The sequence below is a fragment of the Perna viridis genome, chromosome 15, assembly GCF_037379345.1.
Source record: "Perna viridis isolate PV_CMFRI_1.1 ecotype Kerala chromosome 15, ASM3737934v1, whole genome shotgun sequence".
NCBI classification, from domain to species: Eukaryota; Metazoa; Mollusca; class Bivalvia; order Mytilida; family Mytilidae; genus Perna; species Perna viridis.
Window position 1 is genome coordinate 1,345,036 of NC_142459.1, and position 14,556 is coordinate 1,359,591.

General features: G+C 37.3%; 1 protein-coding gene across 1 annotated transcript; it reads right to left on the minus strand.

The window, feature by feature from the left end:
* Positions 1-1,046: 1,046 nt before the first annotated feature.
* Positions 1,047-11,777, minus strand: LOC148596475 (uncharacterized). The gene is made up of 6 exons (XM_088563423.1): positions 11,660-11,777; positions 8,780-8,974; positions 5,374-5,506; positions 4,033-4,281; positions 3,484-3,576; positions 1,047-2,870 (listed from the first exon to the last, which is right to left on the minus strand). The coding sequence occupies exons 1-6, from the start codon at positions 11,661-11,663 to the stop codon at positions 2,792-2,794; spliced, it is 753 nt and encodes a 250-aa protein (XP_088419549.1). The 5' UTR covers positions 11,664-11,777; the 3' UTR covers positions 1,047-2,791.
* Between the last annotated feature and the right edge of the window lie 2,779 nt (positions 11,778-14,556).

Genomic DNA, 14,556 nt, shown 5'->3' on the forward strand with positions numbered 1-14,556 from the left:
TAACGGAGTACCTGGTAGATGATCCCAGTTTTTAGTGGAGTCCGAGTTTCTCATTTACTTCTGTTACTTTGTATGTATTATTCTAGTTACTTTTTGTTGTGTATGTCTGTTTTTCATGTCTGGTCTTTGTCCTTGTGTTACATTATTTTGATTTCCGCTAGAATCTTGGTTACTTTGATCAGTCTTTCACTTCATCGTTCTTTCTTAGAAGCCATTAAATTTATGCTGAAATTTTCATGAGAGATTCTTTAAAAATTCCATCTATAATAAACCCTGTTAAAGTTCATTTTAACAGAATTTAAAAAAGATATTGACCTAGAAAATTGCTTAATTTAGCATAGAAAGCAATAATTGGTGGTGTGATACGTAGTAAATAAGGAAGTAGTAATAGGTCTGCGGAGGGAGATTGGTTCAATTCTAACGATTCTGAGATCGAGGCATGGATCAACGATGCTAAACTAATGTTGATTTAAAAGAACAAGGACAAAAATAGATTCTGCAAGCAGCAGTTCATACTTGTAAGAGTCAGTGAAAACATTGATAATTTATCTGCGACATCGACATTTCACTGGGTTCTAAATAGTCAAATGGAGTGTGTATGTCAGTGGCGAGATCCTATAGGAATCAGGAGATTGAATCGCTCCTTTGTTAGAAATGCTTGTTAATTTCGTGCATATTTTTTTTTCGTAATCGATTATTTTTATTTATTTATTTACATTTTTTTTGGTTGGTAAAAGGCCAGAAATAGTTCAGAACAACTTTTCAGGATCTGCCCTATATTGACATAATCAGTGCTGCGTTTTATCGAATTCAATTGAAAGGCACTAATTCCAGTGGTTTCCGAGGATTTGATGAGAGTATCATCAGTAATGAAACCGAAGGTCAGTTCTCTATGAATACATATCCCGCATTCACTCGGTCTGGCCGAGGACGCTAGTTTTTAGACTATATAAAAAATTCAGACAATACAAAACAAGTAAGCGCATCTTTATATTTTAATAAATAAGTAAATAAACAATTATTTTACACACATATTATGAGAAATGAAGTCAACTGTTCTCTAAATTGAATCCGCAAAACATTGCATAAACACTGTAAATGTGTACTTTCCGGTACATCTTTAGGTACGAGAACACAATTAATTCCCCCTGACGAATATAGTTCCTTTTTAGTGTATTTCTTCTTGATTTTTTCTTTGCCGTCATAAACTTTATTGCTTAGTACTTGCTGCAGAAATGTAGGGCAATGATCAAATTTATAAGGGATTTTTTTCATTCTGTAATTTTTTTTACAGAAGTTGTGATTTGGTCCTGTGAAAGGAGATCAAACTTTAGGACATTTGGCAGTGGTCTCCGAAGCAGTTGCTAAAAAATGAAAAGATTTTTTTCTGGCACTCTTAAAGAAATCTGCTTTTATACATGTTTCCATATTGGTGAAGTTTTATTGAGTTTGAAGCGGTGGAATGTTTTTATATGTCAAGATGGGTCTGTTGAAATGCACTACGAAATTAATTGTGTCCTCCTACCTTTAGGTTTTGTGGTTAGCAACGGGAATGGCCGAGGGGTTACGGTAACGTAAGAATTACAAACATTATACAAGTATTAATCATGTACTTCATATTTACTATACGATGAATTTCGGTTGCATTCCATTTCTATAAGTTTTCGAAAAAATGCATGGTAGAATTAGCACTAATACATCCACAGCAATCGGAACTACTCGGCCATTTCCGCTACACTAAAAAATAACCTCGGATGCAGGAAGGAGAATTTCTTCTTTAAATAATTGCCGATATTGTAGTCATACGCGACTCAAAGTAGTTCTATCCATCAGGTGGCGCAAAAAATTGTTAGGTATCACTAGAAATAAAGAACAATAACTCTGTCAAGAATTTTGGCGCGAACCCTAGTTCCTCCAAGGTTTTTCTATTGTGTAACTAGTAAGGCTCAGGAGTTCCGATTGACATCCACAGCTTTCAAAAACAAAACGTTATAATACCTTGTGTGGTAAGTTGATAAACATGCTCAATACACACTTCCGCGAGGTATAGCTTGGGTTGAAAAAAAGTATTTTCATCGCGGAAATGAATATTGAGCATGCTCTGTGCATGCTTATTGACTATCCCACAGTTCGCACAAAAGGGTCTATTTTAAAATACTACGATGTTTTGGACACTAAAACTCCATTATGGTAAACGTTCATTTATAACTAATTCTGTTGTTTACCTCGAAGACAGGATATAATAGTATATGCCGTTGAAATGTGTCGTCTTTCATAGTAAAGATTTGGTTTGGGTGGGCACTTCTATTATTTTGCGTCGCAGTGTGACTGTTGAATCCGTAGGGAATATATTCATCAGGATGGATACAGGAATTGAAGAACGGGATGGCGCGCTGACTGACCAAAGAGGGGTCGCGCACGTCGGGCGCGCCAGGCCTGAATCCGCCTTTGTTCAATTTCGATGCTCAATACTAGAAATGGAGAAGGGATACCCACAGGTAATGCTACAATAAAACTGGTAAAAGACAACGATTTATAACTTTGATACCTCAGTTCTGGGTAATTTGGATCACGGGACCCTACAAAGTAATATGTTCCTTCCCAGAACTCAACCAATCAGACAAGGTCAAATAAACGAAATCATATAAACAACTCAAATATAAACATCCGTAAAGAATTCAGAAGTCGTTAACAAGCTGCGATTCTGTAGTTTGCCTACGGTTGTTATCGCATATACGGTTGAGATCTCTGTGGAATTCTAGTTATCTCGACAGTTTTTGAGGTTATTATGTTAAAATGGCGTTTGATCATCTTCCGGTAATTCAAACACTGGTGGATTATTAGAGCTCACCCTCGGAATTCGTCCATATCTGTAACAGAAATCAAATATTAAAGACTAGATATCTGTAAAAGACCAAAAGGAGAGATGAATTTACATGACGGCCAAAATACAGTTTCATCAAAGGTTAATGCTGCGTAAACTTTAAACTTTTCGTACGATCGTAATCATGATCATATGTTTTTCAAATCGTCAGGTTTGGCACAGCTTTTATAATTATGTCTTTGTCACAATATATAATTGTTTCATTGATTGATTGATTCTTGTTTAACTTCCTAAGGCTGATATTTGATGCATTCCAGGATGATAACGATTGACAAATAGAACCGACCCTGCTTTGCAATAAACCGGCTCCTCTGAGCCGCGGATTTTTATGCTAGCTCACAGAAGCAACAACCCGCAGATAAGCATGCCGCCTCACTCAGACGCATAATTCCTACTCCAAGCCAACCAGTCGCCATTCTAGCCCGTAAATAACATGTGCAATAACACGGAAAAACATGCAGTGACTACATATTTTAAAATCAGTGGTATGGCTCGACAGGGGCCTCTCGCAGTGGAGGCGAGCACGCAGTGGAGGAAACTACGCTATACAAAGACCGCAGAGGTGGTTTAACTTGTATACATACAATCATTTAACCAACCTTTCGTAATCAAAGTTGTTCATGGCCTTGAGGCTCCGATCGCTCCATCTTCTGTCGACTTGTTCATGGAACTGCTGTCTGTCGTCTGGTGATCTAGATAAAAAAAATATGCGAATGCATAATCGAACTAAAGACAAAGAATTCCAGCAATGCTAAATGTTGTCTGCTAAGCTGGTTCCACCCTAACCTCTTACGCTGTAGGAGTAAACACAGACGAAATAGGCTGTTGAAACTAAATCGCTTAAAACATGATGTATTGGCAGATCTGAGGAAATTTCGTGAAAAATTTGGGCAAAAATGAGCAAACAATAACATGAAACCCCCATATTTTCTGGACTCCCTTAAACAATTCTGGATCCGCCACTGGAATGTGACTACAAAGAAGTTATCTGAGAAGCGATTTTTGCAAAAAATACTCAATATGTTTAGTGAAACTGAAATAGCATTAGGAAAACTCTTTAATGATAATTTTTTTATTATTTTTTTTAAATGATTTTCATAGAATCACTAAGTGCATTCGAGAAGAGTCATTGATTGTGTTTCACAAACCCAGTGCTCCAAGGGGCGTCGTAATCAGCCTCACTTTCACGTGTACTTCCGGTTGACCTAGAATGGCTTGAGAGTCTTGGACGGGGTTGCTGGTAGTATGCAGGGTTGATGAAAGTTTCGAATGGTCGGACAATTCCGACCTCTGATCCATCTTCCCCTAGAGTAATGATGGCGGGTGGGTGGTCCTTGATATCATGAACGTATGTCATTGAGTCAACAGATTGGGTTCCCAAACCATCTGTTCTCCGTCTGAAGTACAAAAATGTGTGGGTTTATACACAGGGCTTGCCCCACTTTTAAATATATGCAGCCCCACTAGTGTACAGGTTATTTACTAATTGGGCTGCATATTTGATAGTGGGAGCAAGCCCATGTGGCTTGTCATAATTATATGAATTGCTTTTTTCTTATCCGTGTTCTTTGTCACAACATTTATTCATTAGTGCCATATAAGTTATTTAAACATCCTTTGTTTTCGTTTGAATATGTCAATACCCATATCGACACAAAGTAGCAATACAGATCCTAAGGATAAGTTATCTACCATTTTCATATCTTTTATGGCTGTCAAAACCTTACTTGTGTACTACATATTTACCACTAAAGCCCTAAATAACAAATATTATTTCTCTCAGAAGACCTCTCTTTGCAGCGGACGGATACGTTTATCAGGAAATTGTTATTAGGTTTCTGGGGAATAAAAATATAGCGGAGCGAAATGTTGTCAAACAAGATGTGGTGATAAGGTTGTGTGGACGAAAATTGGAGCAGGGGGTCATTTGTAAAATGGGAGGTGGTAGTTTGAAAATGGAAACTGTAGTGGAGTAACTGGGGCGGATTCAGACACTTTGAAAAAGAGGGGACAGTGTTGTTCCTAAAAGAGGGGGTTGCTTGGACATTATTTACTATTTTTGGTCAATTTTACATTTGAAAATGACAGTTTCAAATAAAGAGGATGGGTGCCAACCCCCTACACCCCTCAGGGTCCGCCTCTAGGTGATACCTTGTTTGGAATGAGTTATTCTTTATTATATGTCTAATGGGAATATTGAATTGTTGTCAATCGGAATGTGGTCAAATTTCTATTTTCTTGTAAATTCATGGTCGCTTAAGGAGGTAGACCTAGGGTAAGGGACATAAACATTGAAATCCAGTGATATGTTTGTATCATATTCAATTTCACCATACCATATCAAGCTTTCATTTGAAATAGAACGAAATCAATCCAATTTAATTTGATGCTTACATGAGATTTATTTAAAATTCTGTATACAAACGTTCCAGTGAGTTGCAAAAGTTGTGTTCCTTACCTTAGGTCTACCTCCCTAAGAAGGTACTTACCGTTGCATCTCCTTTTCACTAAAGCAAGTCAATTTGGCTATGAGAATGGTGATAGCAAACAGAAAAAGTGCCCCACAGGCACAAAACACTCCAATGTAAAGCTTTGTAGAATCAGACATGGCAAATGTCTCGTCTGAAAAAAAAACACAAAAAGTTAGATAAAAATAAACATGCTCTAACTTCTAATGTAAGCCAAATGTTTTAGTGGCGCTCCCTTCCACAGACACACTGCCACTCCCTTCCACAGACAAACTGCCACTCCCTTCCACAGACACACTGCCACTCCCTTCCACAGACACACTGCCACTCCCTTCCACAGACACACTGCCACTCCCTTCCACAGACACACTGCCACTCCCTTCCACAGACACACTGCCACTCCCTTCCACAGACAAACTGCCACTCCCTTCCACAGACACACTGCCACTCCCTTCCACAGACACTGCCACTCCCTTCCACAGACACACTGCCACTCCCTTCCACAGACACACTGCCACTCCCTTCCACAGACAAACTGCCACTCCCTTCCACAGACACACTGCCACTCCCTTCCACAGACACACTGCCACTCCCTTCCACAGACAAACTGCCACTCCCTTCCACAGACACACTGCCACTCCCTTCCACAGACACACTGCCACTCCCTTCCACAGACAAACTGCCACTCCCTTCCACAGACACACTGCCACTCCCTTCCACAGACACTGCCACTCCCTTCCACAGACACACTACCACTCCCTTCCACAGACACACTGCCACTCCCTTCCACAGACAAACTGCCACTCCCTTCCACAGACACACTGCCACTCCCTTCCACAGACAAACTGCCACTCCCTTCCACAGACACACTGCCACTCCCTTCCACAGACACACTGCCACTCCCTTCCACAGACAAACTGCCACTCCCTTCCACAGACACACTGCCACTCCCTTCCACAGACACTGCCACTCCCTTCCACAGACACACTGCCACTCCCTTCCACAGACAAACTGCCACTCCCTTCCACAGACACACTGCCACTCCCTTCCACAGACACACTGCCACTCCCTTCCACAGACACACTGCCACTCCCTTCCACAGACAAACTGCCACTCCCTTCCACAGACACTGCCACTCCCTTCCACAGACACACTGCCACTCCCTTCCACAGACACACTGCCACTCCCTTCCACAGACACACTGCCACTCCCTTCCACAGACACACTGCCACTCCCTTCCACAGACACACTGCCACTCCCTTCCACAGACACACTGCCACTCCCTTCCACAGACAAACTGCCACTCCCTTTCACAGACACACTGCCACTCCCTTCCACAGACACACTGCCACTCCCTTCCACAGAATCATAAACAACAGAGTTTGCTCTGTGTCAAGATATGTTCTGTTTAGATCAAGGGAAATCCCCTGATTTCTAATTACTTCCCGTCACAATTCATTTTTTACTCAGTCTCCCTTTTCTGTATACATGAAAACCTTGGTTAATCTCATAGCACTTTCATAGACCGTTACTGTCTAAAAATCCATCTCAGGACAAAAACGTTTGACCAACCGAAAAATCATTATTTGCTAAAAATGTACTCGTCGGAACTCACGGGAACAACAATAAACCCACAGATAGACGTTGTATCACATTCAGACAAAGTTTTCGGGCTCCGAGCTTGTCAGTCTTTATTATATTTCTCTTAAATAACATGGTCGGCGGAGAAGCAGTACAACCAATTTTAAAGTCTTTGGTTTTAATTGGTTGGACCCATGCCACCGTGAGACATCCGAGGCAATTACGCCACCATATAAGACAACAAAGGCGGTCACGCCAGTTACAAGGGTGTACCCTTAAAAGGTCATTTTTAAAATATGTAATTTCTAGAACACACCATCGGACTCGGACTATTCGTGTTTATGCACCTTCTCCTTTTAAAAAGTGAGCTCTCAGTCATTAAGCTTTTGTCTAACGGGTACTGGTACATATAACATTTAAATATACTGAATAAATGTTAAATAAAACGCTTTTGAAAGAAAACAGAGTTTTAGAACCTGTATATAAACATGACATCAAGATAAAAGGAGCTCATGCGATCGATGTTACTCTTTCATAATTCCGAGTTCTAAGATATAAGAGCGCAATTATTCGCAATGCAATTTCCGTACGGGGTGCCCTCACTCCCACTTAAATCTAAAAATGTATCCGGGTGAAATTTCTCTAATTAAACGCCATGTTGCTAAAATACACCCATATAGCTTTTAAATTTTGAAATAGAAACCACCATGTCATGCGTTAAGGTTAAAAAAGGGGAATACTTTTTCAAACAGTGTTCGTACAATTTTTTCATGAAAATATCTTTTTTTTTATTATCCACCAATCGTGAACGTTTCTGTATTTTCCACTGGGCTGCATGTTGGGGTAAATATATGGCTGAATACCGAGGAGACTTTGCGCTGTTGTAACCTAAAGATAGCTGCTATATTTGTCAGCATCCAGCTTCCGGATTTTCTACGACTGCATAAAGCTAATTACCGAAGTACGTGCTATATGAACTGTCCTCACTAATGGACATGCGCACAAATATACCACCAACATTTGTTTAATTTTGTTTTTACCTATTGTTTCATATCATAACAGATAAACCGAACCCCATCCAATCATAAGCCTACGGCTATGACACCAAGAGGTATATTTGCCATTTTCATGCTTTTAAATCTATGCCATAATCGGTGCTAAACACTCGGTCTGCTTCCTTAATTATATTACAGATTTGAGAATTTGTGCTCATGAATTGACGACAGCAATACAGAACAGCACAACCGACATTTTCCATGTTCAATCCTGTTTTGGAGAAGCCGTGCTCTAAGAACTAGCATCTCAAAATTCTCTACAAACCTTTGTCAATAAATGCCTGAGATACATCCTCAACTTAAGATGGCTCAACAAAATATTCAATAGTGAACTATCAAGGAAAAGGACCAAGCAACAATCAATAACCCAGAAAATATGATCTAGAAAATAGAAATGGATAGGACACACACTAAGAAAGAACGACCACCAAACAGGCTATAGACTGGAACCCACAGGGACACGGAAAAGGAGAGGATAAAAAAACACCAGGCGTAGGGGACTCAAAAATTAACTAAATAAAATTAAAATGACCTGGAAAGAATAAAAAAAGAACAGCAATGGACAAGAAAAGATGGAAAGAAATTGTAGTCGCCCTATGTCCCCCATTGGATGTAGTGAAAAAAGTACTTCGCCGATTTGTGCATATGCCTTGATCACTATGCCTTCTGATTTTTATCAAATTCTGGATAATGCTTGTATAAACCTATATGATAGCGGGATGGAGCATGACATAAATCAAGACGCGCTTGACATTTCTGAAGGAGATGGTACAATGAAACTTAAAACGAACCTGTACAATGTGGTTGAGATTTCACATCCCATTGGCCGTTTGACAAACACGTGGTTATATCAGGACCAATCAGCTTATAGTCTTCGGGACACGTGATGTAAACTTTCTGTCCAATCGCTCGCAGAGTTGTACTTAATAGAACATCCGGTGTCTGTGACGTATTGGTCCGTGGCAAGGACCGGAAGTCCATACATTCTGAAAAATAAGCAACAATTATATGATATAAACAATAAATTTTAAACTAAAAACTGAAACCAAACATTTAAAACGTATACAGATAACGTTTGTGGAAAAATTAAATACACGTATACCGGAAGCCCACTATATAATTAAGTAGCAGTCTTCGTAAGAATCATGCAAATTCTGTAATATTTGATACATCCCTCCAAAAAAAGTTACATATTTTTATGTTTGTGATTAAGTTGATTATATAATTCATTCCAATGTCTGCTTTTAGGATAGACTTCACATTTTAAATTCAAAAGTTTCAATGGTATTTTTTTGTGGCATTTAAAGAGTTATCTCCCTTAATTTTGAATTTTACAGAACATTATTTTTTATCTTTCAAGAACAGTGATTATATGAAAAGTTACATATTACTTTTTGTTTACTGTAACATCAAAAACAAAATATCGAAAAGGAAATTATGTAGGCTTTCCGGTTATTAATAACATCTTGAATGATTCTTATCTAAAGTGTTACTTAAAACCCTCCGCAAAAAGTTGTAAGTGCGATTAAGAACACGAAGATTTGGAACTATTTATAACCAGAATCATCGTTCATTGGCTTTCTTTTAAACAAGATCATCAAAAAGACACACCAATCATTATGCTTGCACTTTTAACAGTTACGATTGTTCTACTATCATCATAGAGTGTGAAAGCAATGATATATAGTAATTGTTGAAACATGGCTTTTTAGAAAATGTTATGCTGAACGTATTCCATTACGGGCAAATGTGCATTTTAATGATTTTTGCCTTTGATGTTATTCAGTGGCAGATCCAAGGGGAGTGGTTCCCGAGTTTGGACCCCCTTTTTGCAGGCAAATGTATCAATTATGTGAAAACTTGGACAACACCGATGCTATGATAATACTAAATTAATACCTAAAATGATCCTAGACTGAAAACTCCCATTAAAACTTTCTTCATCGAAACCCGCTTTTAAAGATTTTTGAGTCCGTCCCTATTTAATAATCGCAGGTTTTCTGCAAGGTTCGGTAATAAGACCTTTGCTATTTTTTATCTAAGCAAATGATGTAGCTGATAAAAAAAACATTTTCATTTTCTACGTACTGATGGTCACAATATTTATTTTTTAATTTTCCAGGCCAAGATATTTATTTACAAAAATGGCCTCACAACTCAGAATCAAGCGGTCGTCTCTAACTATATTTATTTGTCGCCCTTTCCCCGTTTTGTTCAATATCATAGGAATAAAAATGAGTTATAACGACGTCGACCTCGGTTAATATCATTGACTACCAGACCTATATTTGGCCTTGTGTGAAACTCTTCATTGATGAAATTCTTATCGTAATAACATTGTATACTACCTAACATCTACATTGATTGATACCAGGATAGTCGTATCATTCATTCATGATGCATTTTCAAGTACAGCTTCATCTAATAATCATGCAGAAAATGATGAGTTCTTTCTTTGTGTCAACTATCGTCATTGTATAGATGCAATCAGTATGTCCTATTACAAGTGTATTTGAGAAAGCTCAAAGTATAGTGAAGAAGGTTTAGAAAGCAGAGAAAACGAATATTTTTAGTATTTTGTGGTGAAATAAAATGGCGGGAATTTTTTTTCAATAAAACTCATCTCATCTGTTTTGACTTATTTCATCACTTTCAACAACTAAGATACACCTCTTAAATCCATAAATGATGTGAATTTCTGAAAGATTGCAGTTTGTTTAGAAAGTTAAACTTTTCTATTCATAAAGATTTTAGTTTCGTTATTTGCCTGATTCCTAACTGATCTGTACTGAACAATTCATTGCTTATAAATCACTCTGTTGAAGAATCGAAACTATACTCGGCCATTTCCGCTACGCACGGATTTCTTTTTGAAAAAGAAATGCCGGAATTGTAGTGATACGCATTTCAAAGTAGTTACATCCACCCGGTGGCACCAAAAATAGTTAGATATCGCTAGAAACACATAACAATAACTCCCCCAAGAACTTTGGTGCGAAGCGAGGAAAAAAGTAAGAAAAAAGTTCTGGTAAAAAAACAAGCATTTAAATAATGTCCGAGGAGTTTCGTCAAATTATATGTGGGTCTTTGGAATGTTCTGTTTAGCAGATGTTTTGACTACATTTCAAAGCTTCAGTAGGTAGATATATAGCGTTTTGCTTTGACGAACGTTCCTCAAGTGGGCAATATGTCTATATGTCTTGAAAAAAAACATAAATAGACGCATTTGTACAAATTTAAGAGCGAGATCGCTTCGTGTTACCTTAAGACTTTAAATTGTTTCAATGTACGTGTGCTGGCTGTACATATACATCAGCTATTTTCGAAGATTTTACACCTCTGTCATACTCAGTACAAAAGAATCTTTCTTAATTCAAATTAGTAGATTGCAATGAAACATCCCTGCAGATTTGCAATGTCTTGAGTATTTCCCATATCATGGAGAAATTTTCTCATCCTGTATGACAGAGCTTTTAGCTTCATTCGAACTCACTGATACGTAGTTAATCAAGAAGTGAAAGCAGTTATAGGTCTACGGGGGAGATTGACATCTACTAAGCATCATCTCCGATCGGAACTACTTAGCCTTTCTCATAACGCTAAAGTGAAAAAACTCCGTCCATTTTTTCAGGCAGAAATTCTCCGTCATCGTGCTGTATTTTATTACCTACCCATTTTAAACAGTCTAAACAACCGGTACCCGCCGTTATTGCTTTTAATTTGGATCAGCTAATGGAGAATGTTTCAAAGTCTTCATTTCCTGATTACACTTAATATTTTCGTTGAATCATCTGAAAAAAAGAAATAAAAACTAAACGTTTTTTATACTTCCAACTTTCACATTTTTCTTCGTGTACGTAGCTACAATTTACCACTTTAGGTTAGGCATGAAATTGTTAACATTTACTGGACCAACAACGAAACAATGCACATCAAGAGAAACATCGAACATTGTCATAAAACCTCTGATTGCGCAACACACGATGTACTTTCTTAAAGGAGAATAAGCACGTAATGGCTTATATAACTGTTTATACAGCAAAAATTATCTGATTGAACTGTGTTGCTAACTTTTCATAGATTTTGGTAAGATATTATATTAAGAATAGACAATAAATTTGGCACATTATAAAGTCTATTGTCATCAAAGTAAAACACCAAGGTGGCAAGTTGGGTTCCCCATATTTCATTATATTGCTGTAAATATAAGATTTGGACCTTAATTATTTTTCTTGATTTTGTTTGTTTGTTTGTGTTTTTTATTTGGGTGTTCAAGCTATGAATTAAGGCTGTACTTATGATGTAGTCAGTACCCAGATTTGTCTATTTTTAAGGGCAACTATACATTGTGCCAAATATCTAATTTTCCGATGAAAAGTCACTGCTCCGCGGATATATCCCGCATGTTCATCGACTACCCTGCAGTAAATGCAAAAGACTGACTGAAGTACTGTTCTGATCGACTGAAAACAGGCAGAGAGATGCATCATGTTCAAACTGTTCAAATACATTTGTTACGTCTCTTCAGGTTTATTTCCTTGGGTCTGCTACGCATCGTGAAATAAGTATTATTTTACTTGTTATTATAGTGTAAAAATCCTGGCGGGATTCATTTGGCCTATAATGCCTACTGAAGGATTTCCAATCAAAAAGATTAAGAAATGCATGAATCACTAATCATAAGCTTCCGCTTGGTTTTTAGACAGAGAAACTTCTTTTTCCAGAAATAAATCAAAACGCAGTATTCTTTAAAGTTTCGCGTCATATTTGTTTGTTCAATTAAACATGGATATTTTGGCAGATGAAATTGATAGAATTACATATTACATTATAATAAATGTAAAGATATGAAGTTTATCATCCATAATCATGTCGTGTTTAGGTGTCACGTGTCCTCAGGCACATGCATTGAACCAGTAAGTGTTACAAACATGTTAAGAAAAATGTAAGTATATACACTTTTAATGAATAATCGTTTTCGACCATTTAAATAAGATTTGTTTCCAAAATTTAGAAAATATCTACCAAATTGAAATATTGAATGTAAACTATAAATTGTTGACCTAAGTTTTCCCGTCGTATTATTATTTTTCAGTCAATAAAAATATATATTATGTCTTCTTCAAAAAAAGGACCAAGTATACATACACAAACATTTTAGCCCTTACTGTATTGATTAAATTAGCAGCTAGGGGTGAATCCAAAATTTTGAAGAAAAAAATGGGGGCGGGGGTCCCAGGCCATTTTTGGAGACCTTTGCTCAAAATTTGTACGAAATTTGTAAATTTTCGGAAAAGGAGGGTTCCACACCCCTGGACCCTCCATATATAAATCGACCACTAATCGAGGGCCATTCTAAAGGGAATTTTTATCAGAATAAATGCATATATGTACATGAATCAGTGTTCGTCCTTTTCAACTCATATTTCAAGAAATAAACAGGCTTGTTAATTCTTAATATAAACATACTTCGACCAACCCTTTATCCAAATTACATTTATCCCCAAGCAAACTTAGTTTGGTTGTCGAGACAGTTATGATTTTAAAGTAAAAATGAGATATATATTTTTTTCTTAAATTTGCACAAGCCTTAGGATAAAATGGTGAAATTTTACATACGATTATTAATAATAGTAAAAAATGGTTTGAGAAATACAAGCAAATATAGGGCTGGCGCTAAAGCAGAAATCTATAAATGGGGGTTCCGATCCTGAATGTTATATAAAGGGGGTTCTAGGCTATTATTTCCTCAATTTTCCAAAATTTTGCACAAAATTAACAAACAATATCCCAAATAATTGGGGTTTTTTAACCCACAGACTGCATCTCCCGGATTCACCACTAAATACATTGTTATTGAAATAGAAAGGAGATACTCACGCATTTCAAGTTCAATATAGTGTATTCGGGATGCATCATTTAGATGGAAAAAAGGCGCATACAAAATTAGTAAAAACATTGTCAACCTCTAAAATGACGAATACAATTAAAAAATCAGAATAGTGTCGTTCAAAATTACTCCCAGAGATCAAGTAATTTTACGGACTGGTATAAAACGAGAGGTCTCGTAGGTTTGTTAAAAATCAGCACTTTTTCTAAATCTGTTTTTACTTAAAAAATACCATAAGTGTCTACATACCCATAGCAGTATTTTTTTTCTGTTCTCCTACATGCTTAATATATCTTCCTGTTCCTTTAATGGTATTCCTGAGGAATAGTCCGAGGTTAAACAGCCAAACTTCGTTCCGGAAGTTACAATAAATTTTGAGGACCCCTGACCTCAATCTTGGGTCATCTCAAAAGACATATTGAAAACCGACTGTGACTTGACAACATTCTACCTTTATCGCGTGTCCCTGCAACAGTGTTCTGAGATGTTTGTTTCCAAGTCATGTTTATCCGTAGGGATTTTTCTAATGTGACATCAATACATCACATATCAATTATTGTGCATTAAACATAAATTTACGGACCATGAAATAATCCTAAATCTTAAAGTACAATGTGGTTTTACCGTATGCAGATGACTTTGAGGATTCCGAGGAGAAAAAAAAACAGTTTCGGTTCC